Source organism: Acartia tonsa, chromosome 14 (assembly GCF_053477335.1).
Source record: "Acartia tonsa isolate MP-2025a chromosome 14, ASM5347733v1, whole genome shotgun sequence".
Taxonomy (NCBI): domain Eukaryota; kingdom Metazoa; phylum Arthropoda; class Copepoda; order Calanoida; family Acartiidae; genus Acartia; species Acartia tonsa.
This window is the reverse complement of record NC_137273.1, coordinates 13,774,723-13,791,664: the sequence shown is the minus strand read 5'-3', so window position 1 is coordinate 13,791,664 and position 16,942 is coordinate 13,774,723. Positions and strand designations below refer to the sequence as shown.

The following is a 16,942-nucleotide window of genomic DNA, read 5'->3' as shown; positions in this document are numbered from 1 at the left end:
TCGATATGAAGAGATATATGCAGGGATCATCTTTATACTAAAGTAACCTGGTTGTCTGTTTGTCTGTCTGTTTGTGTGTTTGTACTGAAGGATCTCGCTAACCGCTGAAAAGATCGGGTTCTCCTTAACAGCGTAGCTTCTGATAGGTCCCAGGAAGGTTTATAACTATTTTTTTACATTTTTTTAACTAAAATTAAAAATGTGGGGGCACCCCCCCCCCCCAAAAAAAAAACTTCTTATTTTAAAATCTAAAATAATAAATTGGGTTATCAAAATCGACTCTCCCCTTCTCAAGTGCCCCTAGAGGCCTCTAGGGGCGTAGCCGCAAGTAAGGGATAAGACAATGGACAATAAACTAATATTCACCCCCAATGACGGTAAACAAGTTACCCATCTTAGATGAAAATAATTTGTTTAAAAAGTCTGGACACAGCTAATTTTAAACCAACCGATCAAAATTCTTGAAAAGTATCAATAGTTTTTTAAGCCTACCAATGAAAAATCTTGTTTATAAAACTTTGGGCACCTGTATAATTTATAGTCCCATGTCCACTCCATGCCTCCATGCTAGATGTGAGAAGATACATACAGGGATATTAAGGGATAAGACAATAGAAAATAAATTGATATACATGCCCGATTATGGTACACAAAAAGATTTGTTAGACACTGTTAATTTAGAACCGACCAATAGAATTTCCAGAAAAGTACCCATAATTTTAAAACTTACCAATGAAAAATATTGTTATAAAACTTTGGGTACCAATATAATTTACAGTCCCATGTCCCCTTCCTTCCTGGAGATATCTGAAAATACTTTACCGCCCAATTAACTGGCTCTTTAGTCAGAAAACAATTCAGATAATGGATACCAATGCAGGGAGGGAGGGGATATTACCTCAAAATTCTACTAATCCCAAAATTTTTAAAAACACATTATCGACGAACCCCAATCTGTCCTACTTTTGAGGAAGACGATTTCTATATGACGTCATATAACGGGAAAAGAAAAAGGGAAGGGTGGGAAGAAAATCTCTTCAAAAGAGATGGGAGAAAAGTGAATCGTCTTCCTCAAAAGTAGGACAGATTGGGGTTCGTCACATTATCTCTTATTATTTAGTTTACAAAACTTTATGGACTTTTATTAAGTCTTGGTTGGTTAATACAAACTAGAAGTGTCCAAACTTTTTAGAATCATTTTAAATCAATAGAAGAGTAGTTTATTATCCTTTTTGACTGCTTTTTATCTGACCATAGAATAGTTTTTAACAAATTTCGCTTGTTGAATTTACGTTGTTTCTTGTTTTAGGTACACGCCAATTCAAATGGGATTTGACAACAGATTCCGGCCAGGGACTGAGGGTACACCGAGGGATACACGAGAATCATCATTGGGCAGGTAATCTATAATAGGTTCCGGCCAGGTAACGAGGGTACCCCTAGAGATACAAGAGAATCATCATTGGGCAGGTAATCTATAATAGGTTCCCGCCAGGAACGGAGGGTACCCTTAGAGATACCAGATAATCATCATTGGGCAGGTAATCTATAAATAGGTTCCGTTTAGGGACTGAAGGTATCCCTAGAGATACGCGAGAATCCTCTTTGGGCAGGTAATCTATAATAGGTTCCGGCCAGGGAAAGAGGGTACTCTAGGGATACATGAGAAACATCATTGGGCAGGTAATCTATAATAGGTTCCGGAAAGGGACTGAGGGTACACCGAGGGACACAAGAGAATCATATTTGGGCAGGTAAAAGGTATAGATAGAAATCTGGGTTGTAATGAATCCACCAACCAAGGCAAACACATACCCCCTTCCTTGCACAAATCTTGGTATCGATCATGTACCGCAGCCACTAGAAATCAACGTCTGCAGAGTTTTTACCATTGATTTAACATTATTTTTGTTTCAGCATTATTGATTTCAACATTAACAAGAGTGCCTCTCCAAGTTTGTGGCAACAGGAGCAATATTCTCTTGCCAGCATACTTCCAGAATCTCACCAGGTAAGTGGCAATTACCAGCAATAATAAATAGGATAATGCCCAACAACCAAAAGTTATTTGGAAACTGGCAATGCAAGTGGATGTTTATCATTGTTAAAATATTGAACAGGCTTTGTAAAAAATTATGATAATGCCAACAGGAAGAGTATTATCTGCTACCAGAATCTCACCAGGTAAGTGACAATTGATAGTATTACTTGTTATTTCCATTAATAAAGGCAATAATTGCCAACAGTTACAAATTATTTCGCAATGCAAGTTAATATCCTAAATCCAAAAACATTGAACAAACAATATGTTTTTCGCAACATTTTTCGCAGTAATATGTACAGCTTTCCGATGATAATACATGAAAAATTATCAAGTTTTGATAACCGAAGGGCCGGAGGTCCGGACTAATAAAACTGGTATTAATGTTATGTTTGCTATATTTTATTATTCATATGAAATTGTATACAAAGCATGATTTTTCAGTATTGCTTAGAGCTGGTTCTAATCCAGCGGATATTGCTCGGTTTCGAAGCCATACTGAATAAAGTTTACATGTCAAATGTAGAAACGCATATTAAATATTATGTAATGTTGTTGAGAATGTTTCATTAGGTATATAGCTGAAAATATGCAATAATGAAAAATATTTTCTAAATTCTACTTGCATATTTTATTAAGAAAACAAGGATGACAACATTTATGAAAAGAGGAGCAAAAATAACAATTTATTTACTCATAGATACAAGCAGGATTGGGGGGGGGGGGGAGAGAGAAGTTGACTCTCCACTTTGGATTAAGTCTTAAACAAAAAAATTTAGCTTTTTTAGGATTTGTACTTTTTTGGGTTAACTTCTCTTGGAAGGTTGAAATCTTCCTGTTTTTAAAACTGCTTGAGACTTATTTAAAGCTTCAATATAAAGGAGGACCATATTGGTTCAGTCGTAATGAGACACACACACATCTTATCACTTTTATATCAGGATAGCAAACATCCAAAACGATATATGATTTTAGAGTATCTACATATACTTAGAGAAAGAGTAGATATTGGGCTGTTTACTACACTAGTCCCCAAAGTTTTATAAAAAAAAGTTTTCTTATTCGTTGACTCAACATATTTAGTAAATTTTATTGAATTTTGATTGGTTGGCTCATTAAGTTTAGTGTCCAAACGTTTCATCTACTAATAGTAAACTCCAAGATATGTAATTTTGTGTATCATAATTGGGGAGGCAACTCAATTTTTTAGCCATTGTCTTATCTCTCTAGATCCCTTACCTATACAACAAACAGATTCAATTCCTTTTAAAAATATTAATCATATTTCATCTTATGATCAAAATTTTTTTCTTTAGAAGCGTAATTTTCAGTTGAGCAGTAATTCTATAGTTTAAAAAATTCCGTCTGTCTGTTTCAAATATTGCTTATCAGATTTTTAAAGATGTTGTGGCTAGAAAACATTTTCCACTTGTTTTATATTTTTAAAAGTAACAGATTGACTGTCTGTTTATGTGTTTAAAAATTCTCTGTCAAAATTTGTGTTTCTAAGCCTGTGTAGGGAAGGATGAGACACGTGACCGTAAATTAAAATGGTACCCAAACTTTTATGAAACAACACTTCTCATTTAATTTTGATTGGATTTTAAAAACATTCAGTAATCAATTTTCCGCCATTAATTTTTACACTAAGCTACCAAAGGCATAAAATTATCAAGAGAAATCATTTTGTTTTAGGACATTTCCAACTACCGCGGGTCCGCAGAGGTCAAACTGGTTGGAGGTGGAGGCATTGTGTCCAGCTCCATGTCTGGTAGTCCTACCAGGTATACAGATACTGAGATAGATAGATAGATAGATGATAGATAGATAATTAGATAGATAGATAGATAGATAGATAGATAGATAGATAGATAGATAGATAGATAGATAGATAGATAGATAGATAGATAGATAGATAGATAGATAGATAGATAGATAGATAGATAGATAGATAGATAGATAGATAGATAGATAGATAGATAGATAGATAGATAGATAGATAGATAGATAGATAGATAGATAGATAGATAGATAGATAGATAGATAGATAGATAGATAGATAGATAGATAGATAGATAGATAGATAGATAGATAGATAGATAGAAAGATAGATAGATAGATAAATTATGGGAGGGTTCTAACCTCTCCCCCCCCCCCCCTCCCTCTGCCTTCCTTATCTATTAATCCAAAAGTACTAGACGCTATAAACTAAAAAAGGAAATTTGTCTGTCTATAAGTAGCAAATTCTCCTTTGCAGTGAAGCCTTTTACAGCTCAACGGAAGAAATACAATTATTACTCTCAAAAAAAATTTACCATGTAAAAAAATAATCGTTGAAAATTAAAACCCTCTTTCCTTAAGTCTTTCTAGAGGCCTCTAGGGGCGCAGCCACTAATAATATAACAAATACAGAAAAAAGTATAAAAACGCAAACGAAAACTAATTTATATTTCAAGTAAAATCACTAAACCTCTGATTATAAAATTGCGTTAAAAACATAATAATTAATAACCACAAAAAATTACATTTTTGTCATATATTAATATTCCTACGTACGTCAAAGTCATACAGACTTGGTAGAAAAAAGGAATTTATTTCACAACTAGTTCAGTAAAAACATAATTATTACGTAAATAGATATATATACAATATACATAGTATATCATAAATGTGACCACTTCTTTTGGATTTGGAATGGTATAATCATTGGCTAGAAAGTTTAAACACCAATTAACAAGAGTTTATCAATTAAGTCTAAAAAGTTTTTTTGCGAAAGAAAGGCGTTGAAATTGAAATTGTAATTAGAAATAACTAGAAATTACCAATTTTTCTAATTTTCTACTCATAAATATTTAAGTTAAAACCAATAGTAATAAAATAGTAATATATCTTTAGCATTTAATTAACCATCCAAAAATCTATTTTTCTCCTCTCCTACATAAGATAATTCAAAATTAATTATTCCTACTATAAAATTATTTTTATTTTTAAATTCCTAATATTTTGGGGGATATTTAGTTTAAATTCTATCCCACCTCTCATTCCGATTAATTTCTTCCGGAAAGAAAAACTTGTTATGAACCGTGATAAATACACATGTATCGTGTGGTTTTAAGAAATATCCATGAAATAAAAAAGATATAAATTAATCTTCTTACAAAAAAGTAATTTTTCATTACCTGCCGCGGACAAAATTCAATAACAGAAATTTTACTTACTTAACATTTTATCCCTAATTAATTGCCATTACAGAACAGTAAATTTGTCTTTTGATAAATTACAATTCATTAGTTAAAGCTTCTACACTCATATTTTAAACTTTTGATAGTATGTGTTTTTTTGCCTGTTTTATGGCTCTATGATATTTAAAAGCGCAACTAGTCTAAAATTCAACATTGACATCCGTCCCTCTGTCCATCTGTATTCTTCTATTCTCCTTGGGTTTTTCAAGGGCTAAGATTCAAACCTATCACCTCCCCAACGATGATAAATATTTCCTACTATGAGAAAAGATTTATTTATAATATATTGCTTGCTCTCTTTCTCTCTCTCTCTCTCTGCATTTTATGAATCCCAAGGAAGGGAGGTAATATTAATCTGTAAATTACACTGGTACCCAAAGTTTTATAACAACGTTATCTTATTCGTTGGATAAAACATTTTGGATTCTTTCAATTAATTTTGATTGGTTTGTCACAAACTTAAAAAAGTGTCCAAATATTTTAGCCAATAATTCATAAGGGATAATTTGTTTATCATTATTTGAGATGTTCTTCAATTTATTGTCCATCGCCTTATGACTAAATATCCCTGATAAATCCGCAATGTGATTTAATGGTTTATGCAGAATCATGAATCAAAATGAAAGCATATTTAGTTAGTCCATTTCATTTCAATATGAGAAAAAGGTTGGAAGGTTGATTATATTTTTCTTAAACGAAGCGCTGGAAAGTGTCATGTGCGACGTCAGAAAAATACGTCTAAATAGACGGGATGAGAGGAGAAGTGGGAAAGGAATTACCTGAGAATAAGATTCCCAATGTAGCTTCAAAATCAATTAATATATGCTGGATTAAAACCGGTTCTGAGCCATACTAAAAAATCAGGAAGGGAGTCCGTCTGTTAATTAGTTAATAGATTTTAAAAATATATATGCCTCCTAAATGAGCAAGAAATGTTTTGTATATGGCTGCATATACCAGTTCAGAGGCGATGGCTTAAATTAGATGATGAGCTGTCGCTCGATCATCAAATACCTTATGATGTACCTTAAGATGTTACATTACAGCTGTTTTAAGTCTTTAGTAGAAAAGGAACTAAAAAAAAGGGTGCTAAATTAAAGGGATAAGAAATTTATGTTTTTTTTCCTTGTAAAAGACAGAAAATCAAACAGAGGAATCACACAAAAAATCTATCCTTATCAGTAGCTAAAAAATAATAGAGGGTGGGAGCGGATTGCAACCCCGACCGTTTAAGGTATAGAAGGGAGCCTGACTGCTAACAGTTAAGAGACTAAACATTTTTATGCCTCCTAACTATAAAATCTTAAATGTAAAGAGCAGGAAATGTTTTGTATACGGTTGCATTCTATGGTGTATGCAATCAACGCAGAATTATAATCAGCTAAATATTGTTCATTTTGCCTGTGTATCAGAAATGCAAATGACAAGCTATTAGAAAAAAAGGCAAATTCTCTGAATATAAAAAATCAATGTTTAAATATGTAGGTAGACAAAATCTCAAAAAATCAGCCATGTGACGTCATAAAAATGAGGGATTATCCATCGCTTTCTAGGGGTTTTCTTTTCCACTTCTCCTCTCATCTCCCTCATTTTTATGACGTTACAGGGCTGATTTTTGAGACACTTTGCCCCCTTACTTAATTATTATATTCGCCTGGCAATTTAAAAATGTAAATATTTTAATTGCAATATGTGTCAATATTTTGCGCATCTGATTTTGACTAAAGAAATATTAATTCAAATATTAAACTATCAAAGTAGTTAATAAAGGGGTAATTTTGTTTTTCATTATTAGATATGAAATCAATTATCAGTCATTGTCTTACCCCTTAAAATCTCTGTATTAGCATTAATATTTTTAAGATTATTAATGCTAATCTGTTTATTTTCTGCAGAGATTTTAAGGGGTAAGACAATGACTGATAAACAATGAGAAACAAAATTACCCCTTTTATAGATTAAAATGATTGGTTTAAAAGTTCGGAGACTTTTAGTTGCAACCAACCAAGCAAGATTTAATAACAGATTTGAAATATATTAGGCAATTAATGAGATAACATAAAAGTTAGGGTATAATTCCTGTGGTAATTGGTTATTACGCTTTTTGAGTCTTTTTTGAGACTTTTTACGGACGTGAAGTCATACTATTCTGTATATTGTTTAAATATTCTTTACATATAAAGCATAATATATGTATTGTTGCAGAGAAATAATAAATATTGGACTGTAAACTACACTGGTTTCCAAAGTTTTATGACTACGTATTTTATTCGTTGGCTAAAAAGCTTGCATAATATTTTGATTGGTTTGTTCCAAACCATTCGAGAAATTCGTAGCAGGGGTATTTGTTCATCATCATTTGGGATGTATATCAATTTATCGACAATTGTCTTATCCCTTTAAGATCCCAGATTATTTGTGTTAAGGAATTGCAACACAAAAACATGGATTGTCACACACAATCCTGAAAAATAGATTAGAACCTGCAATGGCACACAAATGAAAACCTGTTACTTTTAAATAAGGATTGGCCTATCCCTGGATGCATGTTATGTTAATCCATTATTCACAAACTACATATATACTGCTATTGGATTTATTATTTCTTGGATATTACACCAAATTATCAATAACTTTAATAAAATAAAACTTGTAGCTAACTCAAATAACGATACCCCCATCCTTTACACTGCTACTGGATGAACAAACTGGCTAATAAATGAGTTCCATGTTAGAAACCATTATTGACGACAATTTTCCCCCTGTCATAATATCCACGTATATTCTACATCCATTATTCACACATTACATACTGCTATTGGATTTGTTATTTCTTGGATATAACACCGGATTATCAATTACTATGATAAAGAGAAACATATAGCGAGCAAAACTAAGAACACCCCTCATCCAACCCCTATACCCCTTCCCTTCTACTAGGTGAACAAACTGACTAATAAATGTCTATGTTAGCAACCTAAATAGATGACAATTTTCCCCCTGTCATAATATCCACGTATATAATATACATACATCCATTATTTACACATTACATACTGCTATTGGATTTATTATTTCTTGGATATAACACCGGATTATCAATTACTATGATAAAGTGAAACATATAGCGAGCAAAACTAAGAACACCCCTCATCCAACCCCTATACCCCTTCCCTTCTACTAGGTGAACAAACTGACTAATAAATGTCTATGTTAGCAACCTAAATAGACGACAATTTTTCCCCTGTCATAATATCCACGTATATAATATACATCCATTATTTACACATTACATACTGCTATTGGATTTGTTATTACTTGGATATTACACCAGATAATCAAATACTGTAATAAAGTAAAGCTTGTAGCTGGCTAAAATAACGATACCCCCATCCTCTACACTCCTACTGGATGAACAAATCAACCAATAAATGAGTTCCATGTTAGCAACCAAAATGGAGGAAAAATTTTCTCCTGTAATATTATCCACGTATATTATACATACATCCATTATTCACACACTATATACTGCCATTGGTGTTATTATTATTTGGATCTTACACCAGATTATTAAATACTCTCTATAAAGTATAACTTGTAGCTGGCTAAAATAACGGAACCCCCATCCTCTACACTCCAACTAGATGAAAAAATTAACCAATAAATGAGTTCCATGTTAGCAACCTGTATTGACGAAAATTTTACCCTGTCATAATATCCACGTATATATTACATCCATTATTCACACACTATATGCTGCTAATGGATTCATTATTTCTTGGATCTAACACCAGTTTATCAAATACTCTTATAAAGTGAAACTTGTAGCTGGCTAAAATAACGATACCCCCCATCCTCTACACTCCTACTAAATGAACAAATCAACCAATAAATGAGTTCCATGTTAGCAACCAAAATTGAGGAAAATTTTTCTCCTGTAATATTATCCACGTATAATATACATACCACGGTTGGTTTTTTATTAAATGAATAAGTTAGGGTACAATGTTTGGCACTTTCGATATAAGTAAATGAAAATAAAAAACCCATAGAATGCGATAATAACTTCAGAAAAATCGAAGAAAATAGTTTTCATACTTAATTAACGTTTTTAAGTTTTTCTTCAAAAAGTTTAGATAAGATGCCTTTAAAAGTCGTCTATGATTTTGTCAGGGATAAAAATGTAACTTTCAAATAAGAATTACAACATATTTTTTCAATCAGTACAAAGTAAAATTTTGAACATTTTATTGATCAGTATATTTTTCAAAATGTGAAGTAGAAACCTGAATATTTTATCATGAAAATTGTGTTATGATTTGATTGTCTGCTAGATTACAAGAAAAAAGATACTGACAGCACTTGTTGGTTCTTTAAAAAAAATTAGGTAGATCACTTTCAGAACCCCTCTTTTTGCAACGTTATTTTAATAGAACAGAGCCGTAGTCTTAGTGTACTCAATATCTAGACAGCCAACCATTGTTTTAGAATTGTTAGATTTTTTTAACTTCTGATAAAAACAGAATTAATGGTATTTTTGTAAATATTATACCTCCAAGAAATGGCTATACTTCCCAATCATATGTTGTGTGATATTTAAGAGGAATTATTTTGATATAATGTCATTAAAATATTCGTTGAAAAAAGTGCTATTCTAGCTTATACTTTACATTTTAATGTGTATGATAATTCAAATAAAAGATAATGAAGATTTATATTATATTTAATTGTTATAATTATAAAGAAAAAACTGGAAACAGTAAAAAACTGACTTTATTTTATTGACATAGGGAAAATTTTGTCAAATATTTGAATAAAAAAACAATATAAAACAAAATAAATTATTTTTAATATAGTCACAAAAAGGCTTAATGAGTTTAGGAAATATTTCATTCACTTATCATGTCATTTAAACTCTATTACACAGAATACAGTGTAAAAAGATGTTCTCGTTTTAATTTTAAGTAATTTCAAATGCATTTTAATACCTTTTAATGATTTATTTTTTGAAACATCTTTTTATAAAATGTTATTGATTTTTGAAGTTATATGTTAAAATGTTTTTAAATTTTGTTAACATTTTGTTTTAAATGTAGAAAATTGGTAATTCTAAACATTCAAAAAATGATTTTATTAAATTTTCATCACTTAAATTGCATGTTTGATGAAATTTTCAACTGATAATTCAAGAAAAATCGTTTAAGTTTTATTATATTTTACTTTGAAATGTTAAAAAAATATAATTATTGTCAAAAATGTGGAAGTTATACTTTCCTCAAAAAAAGACCTAAAACATGCAAATTAACACGTGTAATGAGATTTTTTTTCTTTCAGGTTTAATTTTAAGTAATTATTGATATTTTTTGTAAAAAGGATTTTATATAAAAAGTTTTAAAACTCGAGTTATGTAGTGGTTCTAAAAAAGGTTGCGAAATTATGCAATTTTCTTGCAAAAAAAATTTTCTAGGATTTTAAAAATAGCAAAGGGTGTTATTAGACGTACTTACAGATACAATTGCTAAGTCATTTTGGCCAAACACTAAAATAAAGTTTTTACATCTCAGGGTCCAACCGTGATACATCCATTATTCACACACTATATACTGGTAATAGATTTATTATTTCTTGGATAATACACCAGATTATCAAATACTCAAATAAAGTAAAATTGTAGCTGGCTAAAATAACGATACTCCCCATCCTCTACACTCCTTCTGGATAAACAAACTGACTAATAAATGAGTTCCATGTTAGAAACCATTATTGACGACAATTTTCCCCCTGTCATAATATCCACATATATATTACATCCATTATTCACACACTGAATACTGCTGTATCTTGAGATATCATGACGAATAGTGAAGTATGGATGTTTTAAGCAAAGCTTTTTTATATTAAAAGTATAAGGATGTCTTTTTGTGTGTCGGGCAAGATAATCGCCCCTAGAAAATATTATCCCCCACCCCCCACTTAGTAAAAATTCTATTTTACTTTTAAAAACTAAATTTGAACTCTTCCTTTTTAGTCCTTTGCATTGATAATTATTCAACCGGTTGAGTTCTCCATTTTAGAGAAGCTTTACTTGACCCCGTTTTTTTATACTATTTTTTAATTTTAAGTATTATGGTATTTTCGGCTATTTTTTAATCTTGAACAAAAGTTAAATTTAAGGGGATGCGGTTCTCCTAAACTTAACCTGTAGCAAAGTCAATAGTGTATATAAGAAATGAAGCATTATTTTAATATTAAAATTATAAATCATATTTTGATATTTAATATCAATTTGAACACAACAAAGCATTTGATATTTTCCTCAAATTTTCTATGCTAATTATATAAATATTTTATAATTGTCAATACCCTTATATAAAAATAATATAATGTCTGTGTGTGTATTTGTCTGTCTGTCTAACCGCAGAATATCCCTAACTGCTGGACAGATTAAGATCTTCTTTTCAATGTAGCTTCTCATGTGTCCTAGGATCGTACAAAACTATTTTGCAGGGATAAGGGATAGGAAACCTGGCCATAAATTAGGTCCCAGCCTAGTTTCACAAGGGATATTGCAACTTTCACCATTTCCTAAGTAAATGTAGTCATTGGAGGCAGCTCCAAATTAGCAATCGCTCTAAACCAATAAGGATCTGCTTGTTTTGTATCAACCAATAGGCAACTGGGGGGCAAGCTATATAAAAACCGCGGCATTTTTAGAAGCAGACAATTCTAAAAAAAAATATTTTAGCTTTCTGCTTCTAAAAAAGTAATAGAAATGGTGTTTGATCACATTAGCTTAATTATTAAATCTACCCAGAGTTTTACATTAAAAAATACCATTTATAAAAAACAAAAATAGAGGGATTATTTTTTAGGACGTGCGTAGCTAAGAATATTCAATTGGCAGTTTACAAATGAAGTGTTGTATTTCAAATATTAAAAATTTTATACAGAATTGATAAAACACATTAACCTTGATTTTTGTACTATTAGCTAATTTGTACAGAGTACAAATAGACTAATAAATTACAATTCATAGAACAATGGATAGAATGTTACCCAAGTGCTTATTTGTTAATTTAATTATTATAGAGTAAAAGATAAAAAAATTTGGAAAAAAAACATCAAATTTTCAACAAACGCCATTTATATATTTGGTAAAAAAAAAGTTCTATTATTACTTAAGGCTAGCTACCTGAATTTTATTCTATCATCTTCTTTGGACTCATTTAGCTATTTCATTATTCTAGTTGATAGTTAACAATTCTAACTGGTTTTTTAGGCCTAGTTGGAAATAGGCCTGGAATAATATTTTCTTACGTTTCCCATCCCTTATCCCTACTATTTTGGGGTTGGATACCAACACAGAAAGAAATCCTGTTACTTTATACAAGAACTAGCGGCTACGCCCTTAGAGGCCTCTAGGAGCACTTGAGGAGAGAGTCGAATTTTTTTTTTTGGGAGGGGGGTGTGCCCCCCCCTTTCATTTTTAATTTTGGTTAAAAAAATTTTAAAAAAATTTTGGGGGGGCGGGGGGATTTTTCATTTTTTGGGGGGGTTAGGGGTGTCCCATCCCCCAAGAAAATAGTTATAAACCTTCCCGGGACCTATGAGAAGCTACCCTGTTAAGGAGAACCCGATCGGTTCAGCGGTTAGCGAGATCACACAGACAAACATCCTGTTACTATATTATAAGGATAATAATAATCTTTTGAGAAAGTTTTTTTTCCAAATTTGTTGAATTAAAAAACATGGGAGACAAAAGGATAAACAAGGATGACAACATCCAACCAGTTGAAGCCTCATCAATTAGACATGAGAAAAATGTTAAATTCTCGGCTGCTATTTAGGATAGATTGCTGATTTTTTTCTGAAGACACTCCTTTCCAAAGAGCGTCTAGTATACAACTTACTTTGTCTGTCGGTCCGTCAGTCATGAAACAAATTACATATAAATTTTTTTAAAGGTTTCGTGATCATTCTTCTATGTCATACATGTTTTACAAATTGTAGGCGGACCATAGCAACAAACAAGGTTGATTTGAACTACGGGGCTCAACACCACCATATGCACCACTCCCCTCTGGAAATAAACAATATTCCGCCCAGGTAATTATAGTCCTAGGAAGGGAGGGGACATTGAACTGGAAATTATACTGGTACCCAAAGCTTCTTGAAAAGGTTCTCTAAGTCATTGACTAAAATCTTGATTTGTTTTAATCAAACTTACCACCAATAAGTTTATAATATAGAAAGGGTAATTTTGTTATCACAATTTAGGATACACATTGATTTATCGTCCATTGTCTTATCCCTTAAGATCCCTGAAGGGTTCCAGAACAAACGAAGGAGTCCAAAACGTCGGAGTGGACAAACGCAGGAGTGTTAAAATATTAATTTTATTAAGTATTTCTATACAGATTAGGTTAGGTTAAGATATGAATGAATAAATAAGCCCCCCGCAAGGGTTAGGCATTTAAAAAACCTATAAGATGTTAGGTTAATTTAAGTGTCCACTCCGACGTTTGGGATTCCTGCGTTTGTCGTAGGACCCCCTGAAGGTTATTCTTTATTCTTTTAAAATGTTTAAGACTTCAGTGCTGATATATATTCAGAAAGGGAGGGGACATTGGAATGAAAATTATACCTGTACCCAAATTTTATAAACATTTTCACTTATTTATATTTGTCTGCTAGATATTTACATCTAAAGAAGTTGTATCAACTTTTTTTTTTATAGCTAGCCGGTTCTTTTAGTAAGTAGTAGATGTAAAATTTTTCATAGAATTCAAATATGCAATCGGTTTTTTTGTAGACCTCTTATTTTTTAAGTAATTTAAGTTTTTTAAAAAAATAATTAAGTCGGTTTTAAGGTACTAAAACGCAACAAAATAAAAGAAGAAAATGGTCAGTAAGAACAAAAATAGTAAGATCTTTAATTTGACACCTTACTTTTAAAATTCTGTTGAGTAATTATTGAAAAAATCTATTTTTTTAACCTCGGTATAATAAAAACTTTAGACCTAAATATTTTCTCAAACAGACATAAAAAACATGGGTTCATATATACCATTAGAATCAGAAAAATATTACGAATCCATTGTAAGCAAAATTGAAAAAAATTAAAAAATTAAAAAATTACAGAAATGGCCAATTATTTTTTTTGTTCAGACAACACTATTGTTTTCCCTTTTTTACCCCCTCTTTACCCCCTCTTTACCCCCTTCCCATTTTTATACTCAATTGAAGAATTAAGACGTTGCCTGTACAACATAATATGATATTTTCATATAATTCCTTTTATTGTAGTTTATATACTATATTGTAAACTTTTTTTTTCAATTTTGCTTACAATGGATTCGTAATATTTTTCTGATTCTAATGGTATATATGAACCCATATTTTTTTATTTGTGAAATAATAAAATTAAGTTCAAAGTTTTTATTCTCGTGGGTTTAAAAAAATCGATTTTTTCAATAATTACCTGACAGAATTGAAAAAGTAAGGTGTCAAATTAAAGATCTTACTATTTTTGTTCATAATGACCATTTTCTTTCTTTTTTTTGTTGCATTTTAGTACCTTAAAATCGACTTAATTTTTTTTTTTTTAAACTTAAATTACTTAAAAAATAAGAGGTCTACAAAAAAACCGATTGCATATCTGAATTCTATGAAAAATTTTACATCTACTACTTACTAAAAGAACCGGCTAGCTATAAAAAAAATAGTTGATACACCTTCTTTGGCGTATTATTATTGCAGCTGTCTTCTCTATAGTGCCATAGGAAAATGGGGATAGATGTCACTGCTTTTGGCCTACCTATTCTATTGACGTCAGGAATTACCCTATACCCCATCTCTTTTCTATTTTTCTAAGGGGTTTCTCTTTCCTTCTACTATGACGTCAATAGTATAGGTAGACCAAAAGCTGTGACATTTATCCCCATTTTCCTAGGGCACATCATTTACCATCTAGTGTAATAAATCTTTTTTTCTAAATAGGTTTACACCAGGACCTTTGGCAAACGAGGAGGGGGGAACGGGACAATGTTCCTATATGGTTATGGAACTTAATGAACGACAGGTAACCAAATAAGAACACAGTGTAAGAACAATTCGACTTTTTTATTGTTTAGAAAGTGTACACGTTTTTGTATTTTTCATCAATTTAAAAGACAGCTATAATTATTTGATTTTCCTAATTTAAAACAAAGGATTTACCAAAGCATAGGTGATAAGGGATTAAACCTAAATTGACAATTTTTCTCCTGTCATATTATCAATGTATAAAAATGTGTTATTTCACTCATAGCCAATCAAACCTATTTGTAGTGATTTAATCCATTAATACTTTTTAAAACTAACAGACTAACAGATGCGGCCCAAGAATATAGGTGCTCTGCATTTTAAGGGAGTGAAGAGGGAAAAAGCTTGAAACCATACCAAGATTTAAATATCAAAGAAAATTATCTAAAACTATCTTAAAAATCTGTAAAATTATTGATTTAAATTTTGTATTTTAGCAGGCTGTGAATAGATACTTAAATTCAAGGTAAATTTTTAATACTCTGGGTGGGAGGGAGGGGAGGGAGGGGACATTGGAATTTAAATCAAACTTGTACTTAAAGTTTTATAAACAATTGTTGGCTTAAAACAATAATACCCCTTAATAAAGCTTGATAGGTTGCAGTGCCTGAACTTCCCTATCAATAAATTTAATTAACAAAAAGAATAATTCGATTTGGGATGGTATATCAATTTATAGTCCATTGTCCTATCAACTATAATCCCAGCTTTAAACTACAATAAATAATAAAATTGAAGTTCATATTTGTATCAATCTACTATTTATATGCTTCCAAATGTTCGTCAGTATGAAACGATGTTATGGAAAAAGTAGAGTTTTTATTGTACTACAATTAGAGCTATAAAGCTAAAAAATTCTTTAAAGGATTGAAATTCTTTTTAGTGTTATGCTTTGCTATTTTTGGATGTTGTCATCCTTGTAATTTTGAAATAATAATTATTTTTTTTTTCAGAACTCCAAGTTATAGAAGAAATAAAGTCAAATAAAATTGTTATTAAAAATATTATAATAGTTAATTTTTGCATCATATATTAGAGACAGCATTCCGCGGATATTAAACTGAAAAATATAAGATTGAAACTAATTTTGTTTGCCTCGTAGTGCCGAAGGACCAGGCTAATAAAACTGGTATTAATTTTATGATATTTTTTTTTATATTCCTGGAAAATTGTCTCAAATGCGAAGCTATACATGATTTTCCAGTATAGCTGAGAACCGGTTCTAATCCTGCGGATATTGATCGGTCTCGAAGCCTCACTGGAAATGAAATTGTTAAAATTGAATTAAAATAAAAAATGTTTAATATAGATAGAGAATAAATATAAGTTATAGTTTAACATTATTCTTGAAAAGCAAAGATTATCTCTATTTAAGGTTGGTCTGTCCGTAATTCAAACAAATGCAGTCGAATATTTCGAATGAAAGACGAAAACTCGGTTGTCCCCTGAAAATAGCTGACGGACGGACGTAGAACCGGACATTTGTAGTTATAGAGTATATTTACTACAAAAAAAATTAACGTTAGGTAAATGCTATGATTAGAGATAAACTATAGAGACATATTGTCTAAATCAG

The 16,942-nt window shown here is 31.0% G+C and overlaps 1 protein-coding gene across 1 annotated transcript in view; it reads left to right on the top strand.

Moving 5' to 3' along the window:
• Window positions 1–16,704, top strand: part of LOC145305201 (cytosolic carboxypeptidase 6-like) — a 119,118-nt gene extending 102,414 nt beyond the window's left edge. Inside the window, exons 28-34 of the mRNA XM_080146762.1 lie at window positions 1,310–1,399; window positions 1,918–2,011; window positions 3,737–3,825; window positions 13,294–13,389; window positions 15,283–15,364; window positions 15,804–15,832; window positions 16,320–16,704. Of these exons, the coding sequence (XP_080002888.1) occupies window positions 1,310–1,399; window positions 1,918–2,011; window positions 3,737–3,825; window positions 13,294–13,389; window positions 15,283–15,364; window positions 15,804–15,832; window positions 16,320–16,353 (514 nt within the window). The 3' untranslated portion in view covers window positions 16,354–16,704. The remainder of the gene's footprint in view (window positions 1–1,309; window positions 1,400–1,917; window positions 2,012–3,736; window positions 3,826–13,293; window positions 13,390–15,282; window positions 15,365–15,803; window positions 15,833–16,319) is intronic.
• The last annotated feature ends 238 nt before the right edge of the window (window positions 16,705–16,942 follow it).